Source organism: Hydra vulgaris, chromosome 03 (assembly GCF_038396675.1).
Source record: "Hydra vulgaris chromosome 03, alternate assembly HydraT2T_AEP".
In the NCBI taxonomy this organism is placed as follows: domain Eukaryota; kingdom Metazoa; phylum Cnidaria; class Hydrozoa; order Anthoathecata; family Hydridae; genus Hydra; species Hydra vulgaris.
This window is the reverse complement of record NC_088922.1, coordinates 60,626,072-60,653,554: the sequence shown is the minus strand read 5'-3', so window position 1 is coordinate 60,653,554 and position 27,483 is coordinate 60,626,072. Positions and strand designations below refer to the sequence as shown.

At 28.8% G+C, this 27,483-nt stretch overlaps 1 protein-coding gene across 3 annotated transcripts in view; it reads right to left on the bottom strand.

Moving 5' to 3' along the window:
- LOC100208672 (polycomb protein eed-A) overlaps positions 1–27,483 on the bottom strand; it is a 69,669-nt gene that overhangs the window by 31,670 nt on the left and 10,516 nt on the right. For 2 of the 3 annotated variants that reach the window (XM_065793884.1, XM_065793883.1), the window contains exons 3-14: positions 15,781–15,879; positions 13,662–13,730; positions 13,299–13,399; positions 13,050–13,074; positions 10,613–10,694; positions 10,377–10,468; positions 10,139–10,228; positions 8,681–8,752; positions 8,495–8,532; positions 6,849–6,954; positions 6,656–6,718; positions 6,397–6,434 (exon numbers count right to left, since the gene is read on the bottom strand). In XM_065793884.1, the coding sequence (XP_065649956.1) occupies positions 6,397–6,434; positions 6,656–6,718; positions 6,849–6,954; positions 8,495–8,532; positions 8,681–8,752; positions 10,139–10,228; positions 10,377–10,468; positions 10,613–10,694; positions 13,050–13,074; positions 13,299–13,399; positions 13,662–13,730; positions 15,781–15,879 (875 nt within the window). The remainder of the gene's footprint in view (positions 1–6,396; positions 6,435–6,655; positions 6,719–6,848; positions 6,955–8,494; positions 8,533–8,680; positions 8,753–10,138; positions 10,229–10,376; positions 10,469–10,612; positions 10,695–13,049; positions 13,075–13,298; positions 13,400–13,661; positions 13,731–15,780; positions 15,880–27,483) is intronic. The other variant, XM_065793885.1, reaches the window with a different exon arrangement.

Sequence of the window (27,483 nt, the reverse complement as noted above, 5' to 3'; positions counted from 1 at the left end):
AAGTAGGTCTGGTGAACTTTGCAAGAGATAAGACTCAACAGAAGAAAAGTTACCACGAATATTAGTGAATGGTTTAGAGAACTTGGTGATGACGATGGTTTTTTGTGTTTTATAGTTTTTGGTACTTTATTCATTTTTAAATTTGTTGAAGAACTTGGCTCAACGCATAGATAGTACTCAGTGCACTTTTTAATAGTCCAAGCAATTGCCTCATTACTATTAAGAAACCCTTAGCTGTAACAAAGGGCTCAAAATGTGGCCTTGGCAATGCACACCAAAAGTACAAACAGAGACACCATCCGTGGGCAACATGGCACTGTTAATACTTTGATATTTTTCAGCTGTTGATGGAATCAGCCTCTTTAAGAGCTACCAGAGTTCGGGAGAGAACCAGAAAGAACCATAAAACTGAATTTTAGAGCTGTACCCTCATTAGGAGATAATAGAATGAGTTGCCTAGTCATAAAAACAGAGACACAAGCAAAACCCATGCACCAAGTCAAGAAGATCCAGCATTCAACATCCTAAACTAGAAACAATGTATCAAAAATACATCTGCGCTAGCCTAATAGGTGAAAAAGGGGTGCAAGGCTGGTCAACAGATAGAATCTGTTTACCCCTTTTGATGAGGCAAGGTTTTTTTGGAAAGTAATTTTTTCATTATACCCACTAGCTGTAATGCATTGTTATTAAAAGGTGTTTCTCTATCGAAAACTTCTTATCTAGATTAAATATGCTAATGCAGTTGGATATCATAGTTGGTATGGATTTAATAATACTAGAGGTGTGGATAGAATTTATGTTGATTTATAATGGGTGGTCAGCTGGTTTTCTGTAAGGCTGAAAAGATGGCCTTTGTTGTTTACATGGGATTTATGGACCACAGTCCAAGAGAATCAAGAAACACATTGTTTATTTTTTAAAGAAGCTTAAAACCAAACTCACAATAAAAATCAAATTGAAAATTGTAAACTTTCTGCTATCTTTGACCTGTCAGAAAATAATTTCCAGCCATAAAGTAAACCAGGTGACCGCTCATTATAAACCAATATAAATTCTAACTCCCCCCCTCTCCCATCAAGTATTATTAAATCTATACCAACTATATCCTATATCTGATAACCAATGTTTTTCCTATTCCCTAATGTCTACCGAGTTCATATATGTGAATAAAATTTTTTCTAAGGTCAATTTCAGCTATATGTAAAATCTCGATTTCTTAATTTTTGATAAAATTTGAGCTTATTTTACATTTTAACATTTTTTTAAATGCGAATCCAATAATTTTACATTTTTAATGCTCCTTTCCTTAGACAATTTAAAAAACCAATTTAGAAAACTAATGTTTTTAGACTATATAAGAATCAGCCCATCAGGCTTATTGGTACAAAAGGTTGTAAGAAGTACACAATCAATGGGCTTCCAATAAACCAGCTGGCAACCATTGAAAATGTTCTGAGATACATCCAGTTTCTAAAATCTCCCTGGTAGAACAAATAATTGTTTTTTTATATATAAATATATTATAAAACAATGATAAAATTTTAAAATGGTCTATTTTATGCAATACATATTTAATTTAACATCTCCCCCTTCCCCCTTTAACTGTTTAAAATGAGACACAATGAGGCAAAAATTTATGTAAGAACAAAAAAAACCATAATGATAAATACTTGTCTATTTTTATTTTAGATCAATAAGTTTCAATCTACAAAGTTTATAATAGCCTGCCCTTAAAAGCATGAGAACAGGGATCTGATCTGCAAAGATAGTTTCTGCAAGAATTCTGAACAAAGATGTGTTGCCTTTGCTGTAATAGACGCTTGGAAGAAAGCAGGGTTTCAAGATTTTATCATCAGCGGATCCAGTGTCAGGGATAAAATCTCCACAATAAGTACATAAATCTGCATCATCTCAAATCATTGAATTTAGACTCTAGCAATGGTAACTTCTCTAAAATACAGAATGAGTTTTTAGAGGAGAGTAATACACTCTTTAATATTTCATTGGCAAATTTTGAACAAAAAATAAATCAGGATATTAAATTCTATCTTGATCAAAAAGGAGAGCAAAACATGTATAATACTGAAGAACTGGATGAAGTATTACAAAATTCAGTTGAAAATAAAAATAATCGACTCAAGAGGATGGAGGAAGCAAAAGGTAAAGATAGTATTACAATTAATGCAGTAAAATCCAATGTACTTGAGGCTTTTTTTTATTCATCTGGAACTGATTCTGAATAAGAGCTTAGTTTAGATTCTTTAGATGGTGAAAAATTACCTAACAGATTCAGTCAGTCTACTAAATCTAAGATAATGATAAGTTTAAATGCTGAAGATCTGGTAGACTGTACTGCTGCAGTTTCTGCCCAATACAGAATAGGTGTATGCCCACAAACTTCATTAGTAGCTGCTATTTGTAATAAAGCTGGTGTAAATCTAAAAGATATTAGTCTATCAAGAAGTACAGTCCATAGAAAAAGATTCAAGAAAATTGAGATACTAGGAAATAAGCTCAGGCAAGAAATTATAACTACTCTGAAGGGAAGAAAGCTCTGTTCATTTTGATGGAAAAAGGATAAAACAGATTGAAGATCTAAAAATAACTGTTTCTGTAGAAAGAATAGCGGTCAGCGTTATATCCCCTGATATGGATGACACAGATGACATATTGCTAGGTGTTATTCAGATACCAAGTTCTAAAGGTAATGACCAGGCTGAAGCAATTTTAAAACTGTTAGAATACTATAACATTGTGGATCAAGCATTTGCTGTTTGCTGTGACACTACTGCATCCAATACTGGAATACACTCTGGAGCAGTTGTTATCCTTAGCTCCATTCTTAATATTCCATATGCTAGAAATACACTTCATACTTATCTCACACTTTATGGAGACTTTGACTGGAGAAAAGACGAAGGGCTCAAGAAAAGGGCTGTATGTCAAACTCCAGAAAAATTGGTGTTTTTTCAGGAAAAAGGTGGACAAGATGATAGATCTAGTTAGGTTTGACTGGAGTCAGCTTCATGTTGAGTCATCCCTTCATAAAATTGCTAAGAAAGCTCTGGAGTTTGGAAAAGAGACCTTTGCCTCCTTTTGTGAGAAATGATTATAGGAAACTATGCGAGGTTTTTGTTTTCTATTTGAGAGGAGAAGTACTTGGACTGTGTTTTCATCAACCAGGAGCCTGCCATGAAGCTAGGTACAGCATATCGGGTAAGTATAATAAATAACATATAAATAAAAAAATATAATAAACAAATATTAATGGTGACAAAATCTTACTCTTTAGATTTATGGCTGATGCTTTATACATTCTTACCTGAGAATAACCAATAAGATCACCATGATTGTGAGCAAAGTGGAAAAAAAAAATAGAGACAGCAACCTTTTTTACATCTGCCTGGTATGCACCTTGGTTTCTAAAGTCATACTTGGTTGCAAGTTCACCCTAAAACGATCTTGCTGCTTTCAAGAATGCTTTTTGCATCAAAGAAAAATAACCCAATCAAAGTTCAGCATTGGTTGCTAGTATGCAAGTTAGTGCTGCTATCTCTGGCTGATGAAGATGTAGAGCAGGAAGTGAAAAAAGAGCTGTTGGATAGATTAGTTCAGTATGTTGTTCCTGACAAGTTCAAGATTGAAAAACCTGAGCTACCAATAATATCGGAGTCCACTGAGCTTTAGGAACTGGTAGGTTCAGAAAGTTGGCTCCTGTTAAAAATTGCAGAAGTTCCTAATGGTGAAGTAGGTCTGTGGAGAATGGGAAAAGCCCTTAAAACATTAAATTTATTCAAAAAATTTGTTAAAAATTTAATTTGCTTCAACGATTGTGCAAAAAGAAACATACGCCTAATTCAGGACTTTGTAGGTGGACATAAATCTGACAATATGCAACAAAACTAGTGGCCAGGAAAAGTAATGCTAGTGGCCAGGAACAGTAGAAAGAAGCTTAAAAAGATCTTTTCAAATCCCAGTTAAAAAATATATAATATATTATTCTTGCAACACATACCTTTTGACACATTTTGGTATTTTTATTAGGAAAATGTGTAAAACTTTGGTTTTTAACAAAAAATGGAATTTTACATATTGCTGAAATTGTGGTCCGACAATCTTTTTTATATATATATTTGCAATCAGGGGACACTAGCGAATGGGAAAAAAATGTCTGCACATAAAAATTATAAAAAAAGTGTAAATTTAGGACACCTTAATATATATATATATATATATATATATATATATATATATATATATATATATATATATATATATACATACATTTGATTTTGTTGTCTTATAGGTTTTAAATTTTAATAACCAAGAAATGTAATTTTTGCATTTAAAACTTCTATAGATTCTTTATTAGCAAAATACAATTTTATGATTAAAAATTTTATGACACCAAATGACACTGAAACAGAAACTGATGTTAAGAAAAGATCAAGATAAAGAATACCAGACGACTTAAAAAATTGCAAATTATAAGAATCAAGAAATCAAGACAAAGAGAAAGAATTTCAAAGAACTGATGCTCAAAGAAAAAAAATAGACAAAAAAAATTTTTGGAGCACTTAGGAACAGTCACAGTAAAAGAATGATACTTATGAACGGTCACAGTAAAAGGATGGGTAACACAAGAATGAATTTTAGTAGATGGCACAAGAGATGCTAGCATAGTATTTATAGAAAAGAGAAAGGGAAGCAACATTTTTACAATGTGACAATTGTTGAAGATTGGCTGCAAGAGTAGGTCCAACTATGTTTACAATGCGTTGTCTAAAAGAAAAAGGGCATCCTACAAAGATCCGCTCCAGATATGGCAACAGTATTTAATACAAGGACAGATTAGAGATTTATAGAGATAAAGAATAGAATCCTGAGTAAGAACATGGCAAGCACAATAAAGAGATGCAACCTTAGCAGATGCTAATTTTGCAATTGATTTGATATATGGTTTCCAAGAAAGATTGAAAGTAATAGAAGACAAAGAGTAGATGAGTCATTGAGTAAATTACCGCTCATAAATATAGGAAGATCTAGATTATTGCGATAACAATTAGTTGAAAAATTTTTTTTTTATCTGAGTTAAATTTTTTTCTTCCGGGAGATTGTTAATGCAAATTAAAAAAATATTGGGTCAAGTATAGAACCTTGAGGAACACCTGAAGTTAGAGGAAATGAAGAAGGGTAGTGCTCATTGAGGACAAATTATATACTACGATAGGTAAGAAAAGATTAAAAAGATGTTACCTGATACGCCGTAAGAAAAGAGCGTATGGAGAAGACCAGCATGCCAAATGTTATCAAAGGCTTTAAAAATGTCGAGAGACAACTTCTTCACATGAGAGATTAAGTGTTTGTTAATTAAAGACTCAAAAACCTTGCTTATGAAGGGAAGAAAATGGGAAGGTAGTTAGACGAGTCAGATTGCTCTCAGGATCTACACAAGAAATCAATAAAGTTAGAGTGATACAAATGTCAAGCAATGGATCAACCTGTTTTAAGGTAGGATGTGATGAGTGGCATCAAGAGATGAGATTGATGAAAAGTTTTTAGCAAACAATTTAGCTTTGTCTTTAGGTGAGGCAACAAAATCTAAACCATACAAGTAACAGATTTGTCCTTATTATAGACACTGTTAAAGATTCTCCAGAAATCTCAGAAGCTAATTTTTGAGATAAAATACAAGATTTTGTGAAGAATAGCAAGCTTTGGTGTTAAACAAAGCCTTTTTACAATAACTTCTAGCAATAGTAAACAGACGTCTGTTTCCTGGAAAATTATTTTGGTGATAGATATGAAAGTAATGGTTAAGATTGGAAACTACAAAAGCAATGAGCGGAAAATCATGAAGAAGAGTGAGGCTTGTCTCAAATAATAATCTTTTATTGCCCTCACCAAGGGGAATATAAGATTCTTATCGTCGATTTTTATCAACAAGATTTGATTCTAATTGTCGATTCTTATCGTTGAGAGGGATTAAAAGATTCTTATCGTAAGAGAGAATGAAAGATTTTCTATTTATCTTTTTTATTTATATACATAAAAAATTTAAATAAATTTTTTACAAAAAAGAAGTGTTAAATATAACTTTTAGTCTTTTATAATTATAATAAATAGTCAACAAGTTTAGAACTTTAACCATTACAAAAACCTTCAAAAATAATGTTAATAATTCTTAAATCTTTATCTGAAGATTTTTTTTTTATACACACTTATATTTCTTGAAATATTTCTTAATTGTTTTATTTAAACGAGACACCATATTTGTTTAAATTTTCAAAACGCCACTCTTTTGGTGTCAAACTTAGCTATTAAAACTAATTATTTTTTTTTACTTAACTTAGTAATAACAAATAAAAAAGTTAAAACAAAACAAATTCTCACTTGTGTAGCACAAACACACCAACATCAGAGTTATTTTTCTAGAAAACCAAAGTTTATTGGTAATTTAGGAAAATAATATTTTTTTTTACAAAAAGCTTTCAAAAAAACAATAACAGCAATAAAAAATAAAAACAGTCTACTTCATTCTCATTTGAAATTTAACTAAAAAATTTAAATTTTCTTATTCAAGAACAGTCAAACAAAACAAAATATTATAGCATAAAATGTTAGAAGATTGAAAAAAAAAAAAAAAATTTACCCTTTTCATAACTGTTTCTATTGGTTGCTTTGTTTTCCAACATACAACTTGATTGTCACAAGACTAAAAAAAAATTAATTAAATTATGATTTTAAAGTTACTCTTCAAATGCTTAAAAATGTAACCCACAAACTTAATATAAATTGATTCATCACTGCACAGACCAACCACAAACATTATAATTAGTACTAACTTTTGATATAACAAGATCACCTAACCAAACACAACAATCAACGTAATTACGATGAACTTCTCGAGTAGTATACTCAGGATAATGAACATTTAATGTATGAAAGATCCTACAGTTTAAAAATAAAAAAGCATGTATAACTTTTACATATTTATTTGTTTTTATTTCACATATCATGAACTTTTCCAGAAAAAAAATGTTTATAAACTCACCTTTTTTTTAACTGTCCATGGTGCAGTTTTTAATAGTACACTTAATTTATTTATTATTTTTGCATTTCATGATGCAGTTTCTAATAGTACACCTAATAAATTTATTTTTATGTTACTTATTGTACAATAAGTACTATAAAAATTAGTACTTATTGGTGTACTATTAGAAACTGCATCATGAAATGCAAAAATAATAAATTAATTAAGTGTACTATTAAAAACTGCACCATGGACAGTTAAAAAAAAGGTGAGTTTATAAACATTCTTTTTCTTGAAAATATAAGTTAAAAAGTAAACACTAAACTTTTCTTCTTTTTTTTTAATTTTTTATTATGAATACTTATTATTTAATCAGTATTTTCAATAAAATTGTTTTCATGATTAGTACTAATAAAGAAAACAAATAACCATAATAATAAACTTAATAATATTAACATGGACAAAAATGTTACTTATATACAGAAAAGATCTTACATTCAAATAATTATTTTGACTTTTAATTAGAAATAGTGCATTCATGTATTGGCATAAAATATTTTTAGAAATAGGAAAAAAAATTATAAATTCAATTTTTAATACTAAAAAATAAAAAGATGCTTAGGAAATTTAACATTAAACGACATGGGAACATGTCAACAAAGAAACAGGTTAGCATGGGAACATGCCAACATGATAATGCTAATGACCTAGTGATCATATTTTTAAAAACATAAGAAACTAAGAACAAAGATGGGGAAAATCTTTTCCTGATTATTTGCACAAAAACTATTTACGAGAAGCAGATTAAAGCTAACAACATGAGATATTTGAAATGAGTTAGAGTAATTTAAGTTTCACAATTTTCATTTTTCATAACTTTCATTAAAAAATAAAACCTTAAATAAAATTTAAACTATTTTACAACTCAATATTTAATCTGTTAGATTTAGTGAAAAAATGTGGCTTTAATACTTAGGAAAACATAAAGACTTTACGTTGAGTGGATCAAAAAGCCTCATCTTCTAAAAAATGCCTCATGATAGCTCTAAATATATTTTATATTAAAAAAATGATATTTGATTTTAAAACATATTTAATAAAAATAATTTTTAGAGGTGCCCTAAGTCCGTTTAACATTTACAGGTTTCCTAATATTAAAAAAAAAAGTTCTTCATAAGTAGTTTACATTTTGCATTTTTAAATATATGTTGCATTTCCAAAAGTTTCTTAATTTTTTTTTTTTTCTCTTGATTTTAAATAAAACCATTTTTATTAGAGGCACCTTTAAAAATTATTTTTATTAAATTATTTTAAAATCCAGTGTAATTTTGTTATATAAAATACATTTAGCATAATAATTGTATTTTATTATATAAAACATATTTATTAGAAGCCATTTTTTAAAAAATTGTTTTTTTTTTATCCACTCTAATATATATACAGTTTATGTTGAAATACCTTTCTGTACTTGAGTGAGCATGCGAATCATTGATTACCTAAAGAGTAAGAAAAAAAAAACCATTTAATAGAGCATCTTTGATTTAGATCATTTTTTTAAATTCATTCACCTCCTCAAGGCCACTAAAGTTAAGAAAGCTACTTTATTGTGGTTACAACCCTCTTTTAACTCTCTGAAACACGAACCTTGACGAACAAGGTGCTGCGTGGAGAAACAAGTGTCGTACTACCAGAAGCATGGTGGGGACTAAACAATTTCTGTTTGAAATGTAAAAATTATTTATAGTTTATTTGTATATGTATAAATATATATGTATATGTATAAAAATTTAATAAACAAATTAAACATCTTGATGTTTAGAGCTCAAATTAAACTTGTGTGAAACGAAGATTATGATTTTCTTTCTACTTTTTTTTTAATTTAAAAAGTAATTTTTTTCAAAATTTTAATAAAATTAAAACTGCTTGGAAATGATACTACTTAGAAAAATTAATGAAAAAATAATGGACAGAAAGCTAACAATAGGAAAGAGAAAAAATGATTCAAAAGAAACTTTTAACAATATAAACAAGTATTTAAATCTAGTAAGTTATCAGATATGTCATCTTTTAACAAGTTGCAATATTTAAACTTGAATATTCATAAGATTATCACTGTCAGACAATAACGATGGATTTTAATGATTACCTTTAAACCATTTTCTTTTAAAAAATAAAATAAAAGTAAACATCAAGTAACTTTAACAAAGTGAAAACCATCAAAAAATCAATTTAGTAAATGTAGTTAGACCTGCTCTAACTAGCAAGCTCTGAGCTTTTTCATGAGGTTGTATATATTTTTCTTTTCTACTAATACTTTTTACAAATAAAAAAATACCATAGTACTTAGGCAAGCTAAAATTTCTAGTTCTATCAACCAAAACTTATTCTTGCTTGACTCGCCATTAAGCGAGTTTAATCATTTTATCTGCCACTTCATGCATCTAAAACTTTTATTTATCTAGTTTTTTTCCTCGCATAATTCTTTGAAACTCTCTCCTGTCAACCAAGCTTTCCTGACTTATACAAATACCGCTTTTTAGTCTTCTATCAACCATTTTTTACCAATATTATTTGTTTTCTGGTAACTTCCAACATAAATAGAGGCTTTTTGCAGCCTTGTTGGGAAAAATTTGTCTAGTATATATATATATATATATATATATATATATATATATATATATATATATATATATATATATATATATATATATATATATATATATATATATATATAACTTATTACATTAATAGTACTTTAAAAAAACTTTTAGAGAAAAACAATAGAGTATTTAAACATTTACTTAATAAAAACATGCACATATGAGTGTATGATATAAATAAACAACATGAAGGAATAACTACTGAAATTCTTTAGTTGACATAACTTTGCTAAATTCTGATCAGAGATATTTTTTTTAGTTTGATTTATTCATGGTGAACAAGATTTACAAGTTATTGACAAAGAGCTGCACACCAGGCCACTCTGTGATAAAAACATACAACCCATACTCTACAAAAATCAATAGTTAACCAATAAGATGACTACTTAAAAACACTGATTGCAATTACACTATAATATATGTTATTTAAACAAAAACCTACTTTTTTGCATTTCTCTGTCTCAAGTGACCAAAATTTTAAAGAATGATCCATTCCACAAGAAACTATTTTTGTACCAAGTACATCAAAATCCTTTTAAAAAAAATAAAAGCGATAATAATTCTAAATAATATTTAATTTAACTTTTTTACTAATCATTAAATAGTCTTACGTTTATTGACATATTTAATTTTACTGTAAAAATTCACTTAAACTTCTTGATGCAGCAAGAAAAACTTACAATACCCAGAACTTCATCTCTGTGACCATCTACACCACCAAAAATAGCAACGCAAACTTCTGTCTTAATGTTCCACATTCTAATAGTGTGATCTTAAAATAAAATGAAAATGAAAATTTTGATAAAAAATAAATAATACAAGAAACTCAAAATTATAATTTTAAATATATTGAAAAAAATTTAATATTAATTTCTTAAACTATCCAACTACAAGTTTAAATTTAAAATATAACTACCTTTACTTGCACTGAGAATTATCAATGGTTCAATGGGGTGCGTCTTTAACTCATTGATTGCACTGCCATGTCCTTGAAGATACTACGTAGTAAAAATATTTTTATAAAGCATTTTATGAACCTTGTATTAAGGAATCATGCAATACAAAACAATAAATAGATTATCAAATAAATTAGCATATTAAAGGTTCATTACAACAATTAAAGATATAATAAACAGTTGATTTTTTAAATAAGATGTTTTTTAAAAGACTTTTTTTCAGTTTACCATCTGTTTAACATTTGGCTTGGAAAAAAGTTACCATTGATTATTGGTTAAGAAAAGGGGAACAAAATAATAACCAACCCTGGTCCAAAGGGATTTGGTAATTTTTTAAATAAAAGAAACCTTGACCGCTTACTTTATAAATCTGTTAATTTAAATTTTAAACTGATAAATTAGAGTTAATATTCTCTTTAAATTTAAATAATAAATGCTTGAACATAATAAGTTAAAAATAAGAAATGAAAAAAAAATTATTTTCTATTTGAAAGGATTGGGATTTTAAAGTCTACTAACTAAAAGCAATATACAAACCCAGTGAGTTATTTTATCAACTACACATAATGTTATAAGTACTTAATTAAAATTAACAATTTACTTAACATGAGGTACTAACTAGAAACCTCATTACAAATGTTTTTAAATTGTAAGAAATTAACTCATTTGAAAATTTTAAAAAGTATTTTAAACTTATGCCAGACTCTAGTTCAAACAATTTAGTTTTAATTTGATTGTTAAAAATGAAATTGGAATCAGCAAAAATAGTTTTATTTTTTGGCAGTAAATTATTAAACACAAACCACATGAAAAATAAAGAACAATTATTTTCGTAAAAAAAATATTTGGCATTTATTTGATTTACTTTAACATATAAATTGTTAACAGGATGGGACTGGTAACACAAACTCTAACAGTAATTCTCACTAGTAACAGTAATTGGTAAAGTTTATACATCTATAAAAATGCTTAAAAATAATAATAATAATAATAATAGCAGTAACATTAATAACACATGCAATATTTTAAAAAGTGCACTCTAGAGATTGATGAATGAAAGTATGCGAAATAACTGAGACAATAAAAATTTATAAAACACCAATCCTGGACAGTAGTGAACTAAACTATGTCATTTTATTCAACATTTTAGTAGGATATTTAAATGTTACTGAACTTGTTATGTCATAATTAAATTTATTTCACCCAGCCAGACAGATCGACCAAATTATTAATAAATAGTGTAGTATAGCACTAGAAGGCTCTTAAAGAGCTGAGTAAATTAAAGTACTTTGACATTTTGTAATTTACCTATAAGATACAGAACTATATTTTATATAAAGAATTGATTATGAAAAAGCTTTGTGCTTGTTTAATCTGCATGTGATGGCTTCAGTTTTTTTGAATTACAAAGGAATTTTATTCAATCAACTAAATAAGCAACTTTAGACCAAACTTAGCAAAAACATGATTTTCTATCAAGACAGTACACCTGCTTATTTCTAAACATAAATAAATTCCTTGGCATTTTATACTTATTGAAGATTTATTTTTAAAATGTTGGACTAAGTTTAATACTATACTATAGATTAAAATTCTTGAAACAATTTTAACTTTGTATCAATTAGTAATTTATGTATAAATCTAAATAAAAATTATTAATTCAGGATTGGTGAGAACTTAAATGCTGCATTGTTTGCTTTAACAATATTATTTACCATATTTATAGTGATGCATATATTATTTATTTTAAAACAGTATTTCTGAAAAATGTTAATATTTAGTTACCAGAATTATTTCATTTTTATAAAGTTTTTAATCAGTGAAAATGTGTTTAAAATTGATGGAAAAAGAACGAATTAATAAATAAAAATAATATAAATAATAAAAAAATAATATAGTAATACTAATAATAAAATATAACAAAAAAATGATATTTAAAAAAAAAAAGAAAAAAAAAGTTACTCTTGAAAGAATTTAATTTGAAATAGGAAAATTTTAATTAACCATAATAATACTATTAAATAATGGCTAGTTGAAAAAACATTGTAAGCAGGGATATTTTTTGAGCATTATTGTTCATAATGCTTTTGTTTCTATAATTATTCATGTTTATCTTTGAAAAAATTAAAATAACCATTTATTTCAATTCAATAAACTTAAACTGTTGCATACCGTTACTTCATTTTAAAAAACACTTTTGAACAATAAGTAATTGCTTAATAATTATAATTGGTAATAAGAAAAATTTATTTTATCCTGATTAGTCATGTGATTTGTTTCGAACCTTTTTATTATTACTAAAATATCAAAAACTAAAATATTAAAAAATAATATTAAAAGCTTTTATAATGTTTTTCAATATTATAGTTTAAAATAATATTTTTAAAAAAAACTTACAGTAGCAACTTGACGTATACATGGACTAAGAAGACAAAAAAAATAAATTACAAAAATTATTATAACTTCTAATGTATTATTAAAAACTCAAAAGAATAACTGCATAGTAATTAAAATTAAAAAAGGTATTTAAAAATCTTAAAGAATGTTGGCTAAAGTTTTCTTTTGACTACCAATACATATAAATAAGGCATGAGTGCAAATCAATAAATAAAGTAACAAGGGTGAAACAAAAGTTTAAAAACATACTTAAGTATATGAATGATTCCTTTAGCTCCAGCAAAACAAAACAAAGGATTTCTGTTATCTGGATCATATGTCCATGAACATGCATAGAAACTTTCTTCTGGCTATGTATAAAACATAAAACTTTAAATTTTAATTTGACTAAAAAATTTATTAAAAACATAGTGACACACCACTACGACAACACATAAACACATACTACTATGACAACACAGATCACTATGACAATGCATAGAAACATCAATATCACAACACTCAAAACACACCTCATTATGACAACACATAAACAAAGATCACTATGACAACACATCACTATTATAAGATCACATAAACACACATCACTATTTTTAATGCACATAAACACACATCACTATCAGCATAACTTTGAAGCAATAAAATTTGTCCAGAATCTTCAGCACATTTGTAAACTGAAACCTAAAAAACCAGCCAAGTAAAAAATTAAAGATCTGTATGAAACTAATATTTTATTAGGTAAATAAAAAAATCCTTCCTGGTTATGTACCTGTTAACAGTACCTGTACTGTTTATGTTAAACCAGTCTTATATTGGACAGACACAGCTACTTAACTAAGGTGAAGACAACTTACCAAAAACAAGGAAACTCTGATATAAAATCTTTAATTTAATTGTGGTTAATAGTAAGGAGCTGGTAAATCTTGGATGACAATCCTCCAGTGGCATGCTGGCTTCAAAAAGCCTAGGCGGGATTTTTCTAAACAGCCCTATTTATGCAGGATTTTATCATTTATGCTTGAAGACCCATAAATATATAAATGCTATGATTTAAAATGACACGTATCTTAGAGTAAACAAATTAGCTTTACATAGTGTTATAAAAATAGCTGGTTTTTACCAGCATTGACACTATTAGTTAAAAATGTAATAATGGTAGATTTCCAATGGAGGTCAAATGTTTAGGAGTACATAGAAACTCAATGGATAATCTTTATTATGCAATTGATAAAACAATACTTTGTATTGAAAAATATCCTTACATTGATAAGTAACTGAACAATAGCTAATCCAGGAATTTTAAATATTTTGTTGATATTATAATTAATATATATCAAGTTTAAGGTGTTTAACTTTGGTTCCAAAAAACATGAGTGTTACCAAATAAAATAAGAAAAGTAGAAAAAAACTAATTTAAATGGTATTTGCTTTCATACAAAACATTTAATCAAACAACGATATCTTTTGTTAGAAGAACTATATCTTTATCTATTGAAATAGCATAACTTTTTAAATATAATTTACTTTCAAGAAGATTACAAGCAACCACTATTAATTTGGGAGTTAAGCAAAGAATAGATTTAAAGAGCAAGATAACTGTCAACAGAGGATATGAAAAGCTGGAGGCTGTATGAGACAGGAAAACATAAAGTTATAAGAGAGTTCCAAAGTAGTATGAGGAAAAAAACTGGACAAATAAAAGTTTTTAAAGCATTAGAGCATTAGAGCAAGGACAGATACAGTACAAGAATGCAACTTTGCTAAAAGACGAAACAAGTGAGTTTTGGTTGATGGAACTAGAGATGATAGCCAGCAAAAACAGAAGCTCCAAGCTGTTACAGAAGTAAGATCAGATTTAAGATTGCCTTTTCTAAGCGATTAAAAAGAAAAGACTTTTTGTCTTAAATAAAGTTGCTTCATCAGTAAATAGAGCCACTTTAGATGAAAGATTGATACACCATATGAAGCAAGCTTATGGGGAAGACTAGCATGCCAAACCTCATTGAAAGCTTAAGACATGTCAAGAATAATAGATTAATATTTTAACACAAAAATAAATTGAAAATTTGTTTTCATTATTCTATTTAGTATACCATTTTATCAGTTTTATTTAAAAAAAAATCTTTTTTGTTCCCTGGTATTACCATGCTTGGTACTTAAATTTTCAAAATAGGTCTTCATACAGGAGCCAACAACATTTGAATAAAAATACTTAAACTAACATACAGTTGGAAAGAACAATTTTTCAAGTTCCAATAATATTATGTACTAATTTTGTTAAACAACTTAAAAAATACATAAACGATTTATGTGATCATTTGTGATGGTAAAATAAAAATACATCATTTAATAAAATTTTGAAGAAAGGTAAAAACCGTCATTTGTAAAATTGAATGACTTAATTGAATTTCTAATTGTTTGAAAATACTTTAGTAAAATAATTGTTCATACAAATCTTTAAAACATGTAATACTGATAAGCTTTAAAATTAATGTTAACAATAGTTGAATTACAAAAATTTTGTGATTCAACTATTGTCAACTAGCAATATCCATAACAACATTATTAGATTTAAAAAAACTATCATTAACATTATTTTAAAATAAAGTTAATTCTTCTTTTATTTTATATTTAAACTACTTTTACAACTACCATTATATATTTTGATAACAAAAAAAAAAATTCAATTAAAAATACTTAATAATAAAAGTCATTTAAAATACAGAATTACCCTATTGCTTCCAACAGTTCCAAAAATTAATGGATCATCTTCTCCAATTAAGCATTGTTGGTAAAATTGAACACCAAAAATTGGTTGTTTGTGATCCTCCTAAAAAATTTACAAAAATTATTATCATTCAATTTAAAAGATATTTGCTGTCTTTAATTCGTATAAAGTGTAAGTAACTAATTTGTATAAAGTGTAAGTCATATTAAATTCAAAATCAACATTTAAAGAAAAGACAGAGATTTTAACTGATGAAAATTGTAAAAAAGTAAAAAAAAAAAAAATCTTAAAGAATCACACTCAAACAAATGCATTTGTAAAGCTATTGGATTGAAATTAATTATTTAAATTGTGGTCACAAAAAATGTTTTATGATTTTTCTTTTAATTTTTGTTTTTAGGTGCTCCAAGAAGACCTAACGGAGCACCTAAAAAAAAAAAAGATCTGTGACAAGAGCACCTAATAATCTCATATTATTAGCTGATCATGTCACAGAGCACCTAATAAAATAAAGGGTAATTTATGAAACAGACATGTCAGACATGCCATTTAGTGTTTTTTTGTTTTGGTTTTTTTTTTTTCATACTTTGAAAAATTAGTCACTTATAGTGATCAACCGAAACAGGAAATATGACAAAACCAAAATAAACTGAAACTTTGAGTATATTAGTTCAATACCAAAACCAACATTTCAATAAGTTAAACAAATAATTTCATTGGAAAATGTAAATATGCAATTTTACATTTTTTTAGGATTTGTTGTCTTTTTACATTTATTGATTATTTTTTTGAAGACTTCATCCCAACTTATATAATCATAATAATAAATTAATAGTCATAAATAAAAAATAAGAAAAATAAAGTTACTTATAGAAAAATCTATAAAAATAACTAAAAGCTTACGTCAGGTAATATCAGCCCACACTACTCTTAAATGGTTTACAGGAGCAATTAACGGCTTTCACAAAAGTATAATTTTTTTTGTAACAGTCAATACCACTATTGATTATATTTCATGATCACTATTAACACAAATGACATTATGGTCAAGTTCGCAAAGTTGTTTATAAAAGAAAATCATTTTTTCGAAAATGAGATTTGCAAAAAATGCAAATCTCATTTTCGAAATAAACCAATAATACACCTTTTCACAGTTCCAGTAATTTCATGCATACGCATATTTTAATGCTATGTCATCATTCTTTATATGCAGAAATGCATGAAAAAAGGTAAATACACATATATAATAAAAAAGCATTCTGTAAAGAAACAGTTGCTTACATGAGCTTTCTTTTCTTTTTTCATAATAAAGACATTGAATTTGCTTTTTGTAATCTTATTTTAACCATTTTAAGCCTAAAATTTTCCTGTTTATATGTTTGTGCTATAGAACTTTTATTACATGTGAATATAAATAAAATTCATTTGTGGAGTGTAAAAGCTCTTAAAGAGTATAGAGTATGAAAATGTAAATTACGCCATGAGTATTTTACAAATACTCATAATGTAATTTGGAAAATCCATCAACTAAAATTTAATAGAATCATTTAAATTTTATAAAAGCGTTTGAAATAGTTTTATTGTTTGCAACATGGTACTTTAATTTACTTCATTAACGAATTTATGACGTAAACTTAAACACTTTTTTGCATTACTTAAATTACTTTTATTTTACTGGTGGTTAAAAACCTCTTTTTCATAAATGATTGAAGTTCTTATTGTATTTTTGTTTTAATTGAAATATTTAATGTATTATTTTTGTAATAATATACAAATATATATTTGCTGTATTTAACTGAAAACAATTTTTTATTAAGAGTACTTAGTCATTTTTTTTTTCCTTTAAATCCTTTCATTTATTTTCTCGTAAGTTTTTGCTGCAAATGTAATAAATGTATGAATGATTTGTAAGTAAATTTAAAATTTTGTATAATAGGATTCTTAAAAATATGTTTAGTAAAATCTGGTTTTATGTAACAGTAATTTTTTGAAGAAGTATTTCATATAACAACTATCTTAGTATTAAGTATCAAGTTTAAATGGTAAAAAAACTTATATCAGGGGCTATTCTAGACTGTTTCGATAGCGTCAACCCTATTTGGGTACCGCCCAAATTACAAATGAGGACTTTTTATTTTACATTTTTTACGGCAAATTTTTCTCTTGCAAAAAAACACTGATATTCGGCAATAATTCTGCTAAATTTCTTCAGGGGGATGAAGGGGGCGGAGGAGGGAGTACTATTGCTTAACTGTTTTTCTTAGAATAGCCCCTGTATATATATATTATATATAATATATATATATATATATATATATATATATATATATATATATATATATTAAATATACATATATATATTATATATACATATATATATTAAATATACATATGTATTAAATATACATATATATATATTATATATATATATATATATATTAAATATACATATATATATATATATATATATATATATATATATATATATATATATATATATATATATTAAATATACATACATATATATATATATATATATATATATATATATATATATATATATATATATATTAAATATACATATATATATATATATATATATATATATATATATATATATATATATATATATATATATTAAATATACATATATATATATATATATATATATATATATATATATATATATATATATATATATATATATATTAAATATACATATATATTAAATACACTATATACATATATATTAGGGTGTTAGCTAGCCCAATGGTATCGAATATATCGCAGAATTCCAGAACATCGAATATATCGCAGAATAACAGAAGCGCTATTAGATGCACTCAAAATATATGAAATTGCTGTTTAAGGTCGTAAAAAAAATTGTTTAAGCAGAAAAGTGCATCTAATAGCGTTAGAGTAAAGGGTTAACGTGTTTGAGGTTGGCAAAAAATTGCCAACTTTGATTCTATGTTTTATGGTAAGACCTTTATATTAAATTTTATTTGCCAACCGAATGCCGACCTCTAAAAAATTGAGGTCGGCAAATAATTGCCAACCTCAACTTTCCTAATTCCGAAGGTTGATATATAAATATATATATATATAAAGCCCTCAGAATTAGGATTGGCATTTGGCAAAGCTAAACTAACTGTCGACATAAAGTATTTGAGGTCGACAAAAAAATCGCTGTCCTTTTTTTTAAGTCTTATAGCAACCCATATTCTTGCTTTGCTTTAAATCATGTTAACATCTTTAATCGTGTGATGGATACTTTCTTTCACAGTGAAGTGCCTTTCGAGGTAAAACCTACTTCTTCTACTTTAACAGAGCTTCTTGTTGCAGCGGCATTTATGCACTGAAGTACCTTTACTTGTGGATTTATAAAGTACTAAATAGTAAATATTGTCATATATTGCTATTTATTAATTGCGGTTCAATAGTTCAATGCCCATTTTATTTTAAAAACAACAATTGTTAATATGTGACTGAAAAATCAACAGTAGCATTACACTAACCAATTTAAAAACATAAGATTATTAAGTATTCACTAATAGTAATTGTGTAATATTTGTAAAAAACAGCTGATGATGATTCTTAAATCATATTTCTAACTTTAGCAGACTATTTTTACTTTGAATATATAAGTGGATCTGAGAAATTAATACTTAACTTTCAAACAATATTTTTGATTGATTGTGTTTAATTGATTGATTCAAATATAAGAGAAAACATTCAGGTTTTGACTTTTGTCCCAAATTCACAGACTTAAAGAAAAGCAGCTGAAGTATTTATTACATAAAAGACAACTAAACCAATGCAAGGTAAATTAAAGTTAAAAGAGATATATTAGCACTTCTAGAATAACAAATTGTTAGAATTAAGTTTAAACTTCATAAAATATTGACTGCTTTAATAAATATCTGATAGAATAAGTAATAAATATGAGTTTGACAGAATAAGTAATAAATATTATTTTGATATATAATATCTGCATTATTCATTATGAAATCACTAATGAACTCATAATGAATAATAAAGATTTATACGAAGCTTAAACACCTAGATCATTTTTACGCAGGCTATGAAGATCATTTTTTAAACCATGATCAAATAAAACTTTTGCTTGGGATACTGTGCTCTATCTATTAATGTATGATTTAAGTTTGAATATCTTCAAACTTAAATCATGCCTAAAGTAAACCAAAATATAAAACAAATAACCATCCCCACCTAACTGTTTCAACATATCTTTCACAAATATTCGTGGTCTGCAAAGTAATCTTCCATCAGTTGAATCTTACCTCTTGCAAAATTCACCAGATTTGCTTGCGCTTTGTGAGACAAATTTAAATTTAGCTGTTCCTTGTTAAGATCTCAGTTTGATGGGTACTATCCTTTATTTAGCAAAGACTCTAATAGCAACATGCATGACTTGAGTGTATACTTATACATCAACTAACCTACTTATTGAGAAATTACGTTTGAATCCCTTACCCTTAACACCATTTTACTCTAGTACCTTTCTCTTTATTCTTTATCATTTTCCTTCTTCTCAAGACAGCACTCTTTTAGGTGTAATTTCTGATCAAATTGAATGTGCCCTTTCTATTTCACCTTCAGACAAATTTGTTGTTATTGGTTACTTAAATGCTCATCACACTGAATGGCTTGGTTCTAACACCACTGACCCTGCTGGCACTAAAGCTTATAACTTCTGCATTTCTTAATTTCTGACTCAGCTGATTTGGTGAACACTAATAGATAGATGCTGAACTATGATTAGGCAAGGGTTGTCATTGTCCCAGTTTTTATAAACCTAAGTTACATTGTTTCCTGCATAGGATGATGAATTCTTGACTTTTCTTATAGGTTTTTGCTTGCGCCTCCTTGATAGTGGCTAAGCAACTCTTCCTGTATCTCCTAATGAGAGTACAGCTCAAAAACTCAGTTTAATGGTTCTGAGGCCAGCCGGTAGTAAGTTTCCCAAACACTGTGATAGCTCTCAGAGAGGCTGATTCCGACAACAGCTGCATAATACAAGAGTATTAACAGTGCCATGTTGCACATAGTTGGTGTCCCTGTTAATGCTTTTGATACTTTTGGTCATAAAATAGGGCTTCTTCATTGTCTAGGTCAAAGAAGGAGCCCAGCTTTATGACAAAGGCAGGGCTCGAATTAACGTAATAAAATCTAATCGCAATTTTTTTGTTGCTCATAACCCCTCCTCCACTCCCGCCGGAGGGGAGGGGCATTATTTATTTTAACTTATTTATAATAACATATATAATAAGTCTCATTTTTGCATAAGATGTTATAACATTTACGTTCAGCGGTTGTAAAGTAGCTTTAATTATATTTACATTATTACTATTATTATATGCAGTAGTGGTGTAGTGGTAGTGCGCTCGCTTCATAAGCGAGAGGTTCCGAGTTCGATCCCTACCACGTCCCTGGTAGTACCGCGCTCAACTTGTTTCTCCGCGCAGCGGCCTTGTTCGTCAAGGTTCGTGTTTCGGAGTTATAGAGTTGAGAGAGGGTTATAACCACAATTAAGTAGCCTCCTCATCTGTAGTGGCCTTCTGGGCCTTAGGGAGGTGAAATAACAAAAAAAAAAAAAAAAAAATATTGCATTAAATCTAACAGCGGTATTTTTGTAAAATCAATGAACTTGATATAATCTTCTTTTAATTAATTATTTCATTTTCTATTTTATTTACATATTTTAAACTGTTTAAAACAACTAGAATATTTAATTTTCTATAAATTTTAAACAGTAAAAAAAATTATTTAAAACTCTAACAAAAGAATCCATAAATTTGAAACAGTTATAAAAAACTATTAAAAATGACGAAAACATTATCGCGATCAAATGTTAAAACTTAACATTTTCACGAAAACCCGCACAATCACAAACAAGAATGATAATTAAATTCTTATTAAGCAAGTTTTCTTATTTAAGTAACCTTATCAAATTCCCATGATATTTCTTTTGCTATTTATTTCTTTTGCTATCTTTTGCCTTTTTATTCAATGTATTTTTTAATAAAAGTTTTTACTAAAACTGTTATTTAGACACATTTTTTAAGAAAAAAATGTGTCTGTTTTTCCTGACTTTCTTTTTCTTTTTTCCGGATAATGATGAAAATTTGCTGATAATCATCTAACTTTATCATTATACCATTCGTCCTTAGCAGTATCAGGTTTAAATTTGTCAATCTCAGGACCTTCTTAACTTATCCGAAGTATAGATTTTAAGAGATCTCGTCTAAGACAACTTCTCCAGTCATTTTTTATGCGATTCACACATGAAAACATTTGTTCTACTTTCGCATTTGTAAAAGGACAAATTAAAAATAGCTCAAAAATATCAAGAATATTTCGGCATTCTTTGACCAAATTTGATTTGGAAAAAACAATTTCCCAAATTTTCAAATAATAATCATTTTGATTGTTACTTATGATGGGAAACATGTATGCTTTTAAAATGATCTACTCATGAAGTATATTATTCAAATCACATCCTACACCAATTAAAAATTCAGAAAAATGTTCAACAACTTCAGCGATAGCTTCATCGCCAAAAGTTCCATCATTCACATTTAACAGCCAGTTATAAATGTCAAGTAAAGCTACCAAATCTATAAACAATGTTGATTTTTGGAGAGATTGAAAACAGCCTTCCATACATATGGTAATATTTGCAATAATTAGCTTGTACTCTAGATTCGAATAGGTATTTAATTGTTTGTTTTTTATAAATTTTTCCTTCCTTAAACAATCAGTCTTTTTCCTGCATTTGAACATTTTTGCTAATTGATTTTCTAAATCTTTTATTTTTCTTTCTTTTACTTTATGCTACGCTTTAAAAAAAAATTATCGTTACAGAAGTCACTGCAGTTTTATACTGTAAAAGAACGCTAAATATTCACGAATAGAGTATCAATCTTCTAAAATAAAAAAAGAATAATCACGAAAAAAAGAAAGATCGCGAAAAAACAAATTTAAAGGAAAAGTAATTGCGAAGGTGCGAAAAGTAATCGCGATTCGCGATACGCTTAATTCGAGCCCTGAAAGGGTTAATTAACAGGACTGAGAAAATTGCATAGCTCATTGTTTAAGAGGCTGTGCTCTATCTATGAATGAGTTAAATTTTTATTAAACTTAAATTATGCAATAAGTGTATCAAAATATTAAACATAAAAAACCATCCCCACCACCTAACTGTTTTAATATATCTTTTACTAATACTGCTTCATGTCCTGTTGCCTTATAATATACCCCTTTTTAAACAAAGGCTAGGAGATGCCAACTCCAACATAGAACATCCCCAGCCCTGGGGCTCTTGGTTGAGTAATGGCTAGAGATGGTGTCTCAATAAAAATACTCATCTTGGGCAGATATTAAATGCATTCGACTGCTGTCTTAAAGAAGACCTCCTAGGCAAAGGCTTAAAGGGTAAACAGATTTTATCTGTTGACCAGCCTCGCACCCTTTCTTCATCTATTAGGCTGGAGCAGATGTATTTTTATTTCATTGTTTCCAGTTTAGCTCTTTTTCATCTCAAGACTGCACTCTTTTTGATGTTATATCTGATCATATTGACCAAGCCCTCTCTCTTTATCCATCAACTAATATTGTTGTTGTTGGTGACTTTAATGCCTATCAAACTAAATGGCTTGGCTATAGTGTCAGTGACTCTGCAGCCATTAAAACCCACAACTTTTGCCTTTTACAATCCCCAACTCAAATAGTCAACTTTTGAACTCGCTTTCCAAACAACCCGAATCATTTACCTTCTCTACTCAACTTACGTCTTGTTTCTGATCCTAGTCAGTGCTTAGTCTCTCCACATTCCCCCTTAAGTGCTTCTGATCACATGTTGATCTCTCTAAAACTATTATCTCATTCTTCTTCATCATCTGAATCCCCTTATCACCATACCTCTTACAACTACCTTAGAGCTGACTGGGATTTTTTCCGTGATTTTCTTCGTAATGGCCCTTGGGTAGAAATCATTCGTCTTCCTGTTGACAAATGTGCTTCTTACATAACTTTGTAGATTCAGACTGTCATGGAATCTTTTACTCCCTCTCAATGATTCCAGATCAAGCCTCACACTTTCCCATAGTTTTCCTGACATTGTGCTACTGCGATTTCCAATCAAAACCATTACTTTTATATCTATCTCTAAAACAAATCTCCAGAAAACAGACGTCTGTTTATTACTGCTAGAAACCATTGTAAAAAGGTTTTGTTTACCGCCAAAGCCCGCTATTCTCAGGTCATGAAATCTCATATTTCATCACAAAAATTAGGCTCTCGTGACTTCTGGAAAATCTTAAATAGTTTCAATAATAACGACAAATCTGTTGTTCCACCTCTCCAATATGGTTCAGACTTTGTCACCTTAACTAAAGACAAAGCTGAATTGTTTGCTAAGAACTTTTCATCAATATCGTCTCTTGATTCAACTAGTTGCATTCTACCTGAAATAGCCGTCAAACAGGTTGACCCTTTGCTTGACATTCGTATCACTCCAGCTTCTGCATCTAAAGTAATTTACTGCCCGGACTTTTCTACAGCTTGTGGCCTGGACAACATACTTGTTATAGTCATGCAGAAATGTTTTCTGGAGCTGCCGTCTATACTCTCAAAACTATTCAACAAGTGCTTATCAGAGTCTTGTTTTTCAGCCTGATGGAAAGCGACATCTGTTATCCCTATTTTCAAAAATTCTGGAGAGCGATCTGTTTCGTCTAACTACCGTCCCATTAGTCTTCTTCCTATCATAAGCAAGGTTTTTGAAATTAACAAATACTTAATTTCTCATCTTGAATGTAATAACTTACTCTCTGATCATCAATATGGACTTCGATCTTCTCATTATACAGCTGATTTGCTAACAGTAATAACCGATAGGTTTTATCGTGTATTAGATAAAAGTGGAGAAGTTAAGGCAATCGCTTTTGACATTTCTAAAGCATTTGATAAAGTTTGGCATGCTGGTCTTCTCCATAAGCTTTCTTCTTACAGTGTATCTGGTAACATCTTTAAGATTATTGAGTCCTTTCCAATCGTAGTATAAAAGTTGTCCTCAATGGACAGCACTCTTCTTCTTATTCTGTAACTTCAGGGGTTCCTAAAGATTCAATCCTTGGCCCTATACTTTTTTAAATTTACATTAGCAATCTTCCAGATATTCTCACATCTAAGGTGGCATTGTTTGCAGATGATACTACCATTTATTCTTGTCGTGATAAGAAACCAACACTCTCTGATTGCTTGGAGGGGGCATTTGAGCTTGAAAAGGATCTCACTTCTACTACAGCATGGGGCTCATAGTGGCTGGTGAACTTTAATTCAGATAAAACTCAATTTTTTCAGCCAATCATGATCGCAATAATTTAGATCTTCTTATGTTTATGAACGGTGATGTACTCCATGAGTCATCTACCCTTCATCTTCTAGGATTAACTCTTTCTTTCGATCTTTCTTGGAAACATGTATCAAATCGATTGCAAAATTAGCATCTGCTAAGGTTGCATCTCTTTATCCAGCTCAACACTTTCTTACTTCGGATTCTATTCTCTATCTCTATAAATCTCAAATCCGGCCTTGTATGGAACACTGTTGCCATATCATTGTAAGGAATACTGTTGCCATATGGAATACTGTTGCCATATGTCTGGAATACTGTTGCCATATGGGGCGGATCTTATAATGATGCCCTTTCTCTTTTAGACAAGGTGCAAAAATGCATTGTAAACATAGTTGGACCTGCTCCTGCAACTAACCTCCAACCATTACCACATCATTGTAATGTTGCTTTTCTTTCTCTTTTCTACAGATGCTATAATGGGAACTGCTCTAAAGAGTTAGCGTCTTTTGTGCCATCTATTAAAATTCATTTTGGTGTTACTAGTCATTCAATTAAGTCTCATCCTTTTTCTGTGACTGATCTGAAGTGCTCCAAAAACTCTTATTTATCTAGTTTTTTTCCTCGAACATCAGCTCTTTGAAATTCACTTCCTTCATCTTGCTTTCCTGATTCATATAATTTGCAATCCTTCAAGTCGTCTGTCAATCGATATCTTGCTCTACAATCTTCATCTTTTCTCTTCCAGTAACTTCCAACTCTAATTAGTGGTTGTTTGCAGTCTTGTTGAAAGTAAAGATGTAAAAAAAAAAAAAAAAAAAAATTTGGGTTGTCTGCGAAGCAACCTTCTATCTGTTGATTCTTACCTCTTGCAAAATTCACCAGACTTGCTTGCTCTTTATGAGACTTTATTTATTTGAGAATTTAAATTTATTTATTTGAGAGTTTAAATTCTGATATTCCTTTTTCTGATCTCAGTGTTGGTGGGTAATATCCTTTTATTCGTAAATACTCCAATAGTTACATGCTTGGCTTAGGGGTATACATATGCATCAATTCAACTTTTTGTTATGAAATTGGGCTTGAATCCTTTGACCATTCTTTTATGTGCTTCAGCTTAGCACCTCTTTACTCTACTATCTTTTTCTTTGTTCTTTCCTGTTCTCCTTCTTCTAATGCACCCATTTAGATATAATTTCTCTGTTAATTCTCCTTTTTCTCACTTTGGTGGTTCTGACCATCCATCGATCTCAATGATTAAATCTTTAATCTTGTATTCATTTTCGGACTCACATTGCGCTAACCTCATCATTGCGCTACTTACTACTACCCTAAAGCTGACTAGGACTCTTTGTGATTATCATTGAGGTGGTCCTTTGGCTGAAGTCTTTTCCCTTTCAGCTGATAAATGCACCTCCAACGTAACCTCAAGGATTCAGGCAGGAATGGATGCTTTTAATCTTTCTTGTTGGTTCAAATTCAAGCCTTATTCTACTCTATGGTTTCATCCTCTGGTGCAGTTGCAATATCTATTCATAATCATTTGTATCTTTTTTAAATAACTCTCTTGAGAACAAACAGCTATTTATTATTACAAGAATTTGATGTAAAAAGGTGCTGTCAGATGCTAAGCTCCATTATTCTCAGTTGATTACTTCTTCTATCTTATCTCAGAAGTTAAGCTCTAGAGACTTTTGGAAAATATTCAACAGTGTTGTTAACAAAGTAAGGTCTAACATTCCATCTTTTATTCATGGGACTGATCTTATTATCTCTCCCAAAAATAAAACTGAACTATTTGCAAAGAACTTTTCTTCTAATTTGATTCATGAATCTTATGGCGATTCTCTTCCTTCCATTACAATTAAACACGTTAACACATTGTTAGACATTCAAATCATACCAGCTTTCGTTGCTAAAGTCATATCTTGATTAAACTCTTAATTACCTGCCTGCTGGAAAATGGCATCTGTTGTTGCAATTTTCAAAAACTCCGGTAAACATTCTGACCCCTCCAATTATTGTCCAATCAGTCTTCTTTCTATTATTAGCCAGGTCTTTGAGTCTTTGATAAAAAATTTCTCACACCCCATCTTGAGTCAAATAACATGCTGTCAGGCAATCAATATGGTTTTCAATCCACTCACTCTACGGCTGACTTACTAACTGTTGTGGCTGAAAGATTTTATCATGTATTAGATGGAGGCGGAGAGGCTAAGGCTATTGCTCTTGACTTATCTAAGGCTTTCAACAAATTTTGGCATGTTGGTCTTCTCCATAAGCTTGTTTCATATGGTGTATCTGGGAAAGTTTTTGAGATTATCAAA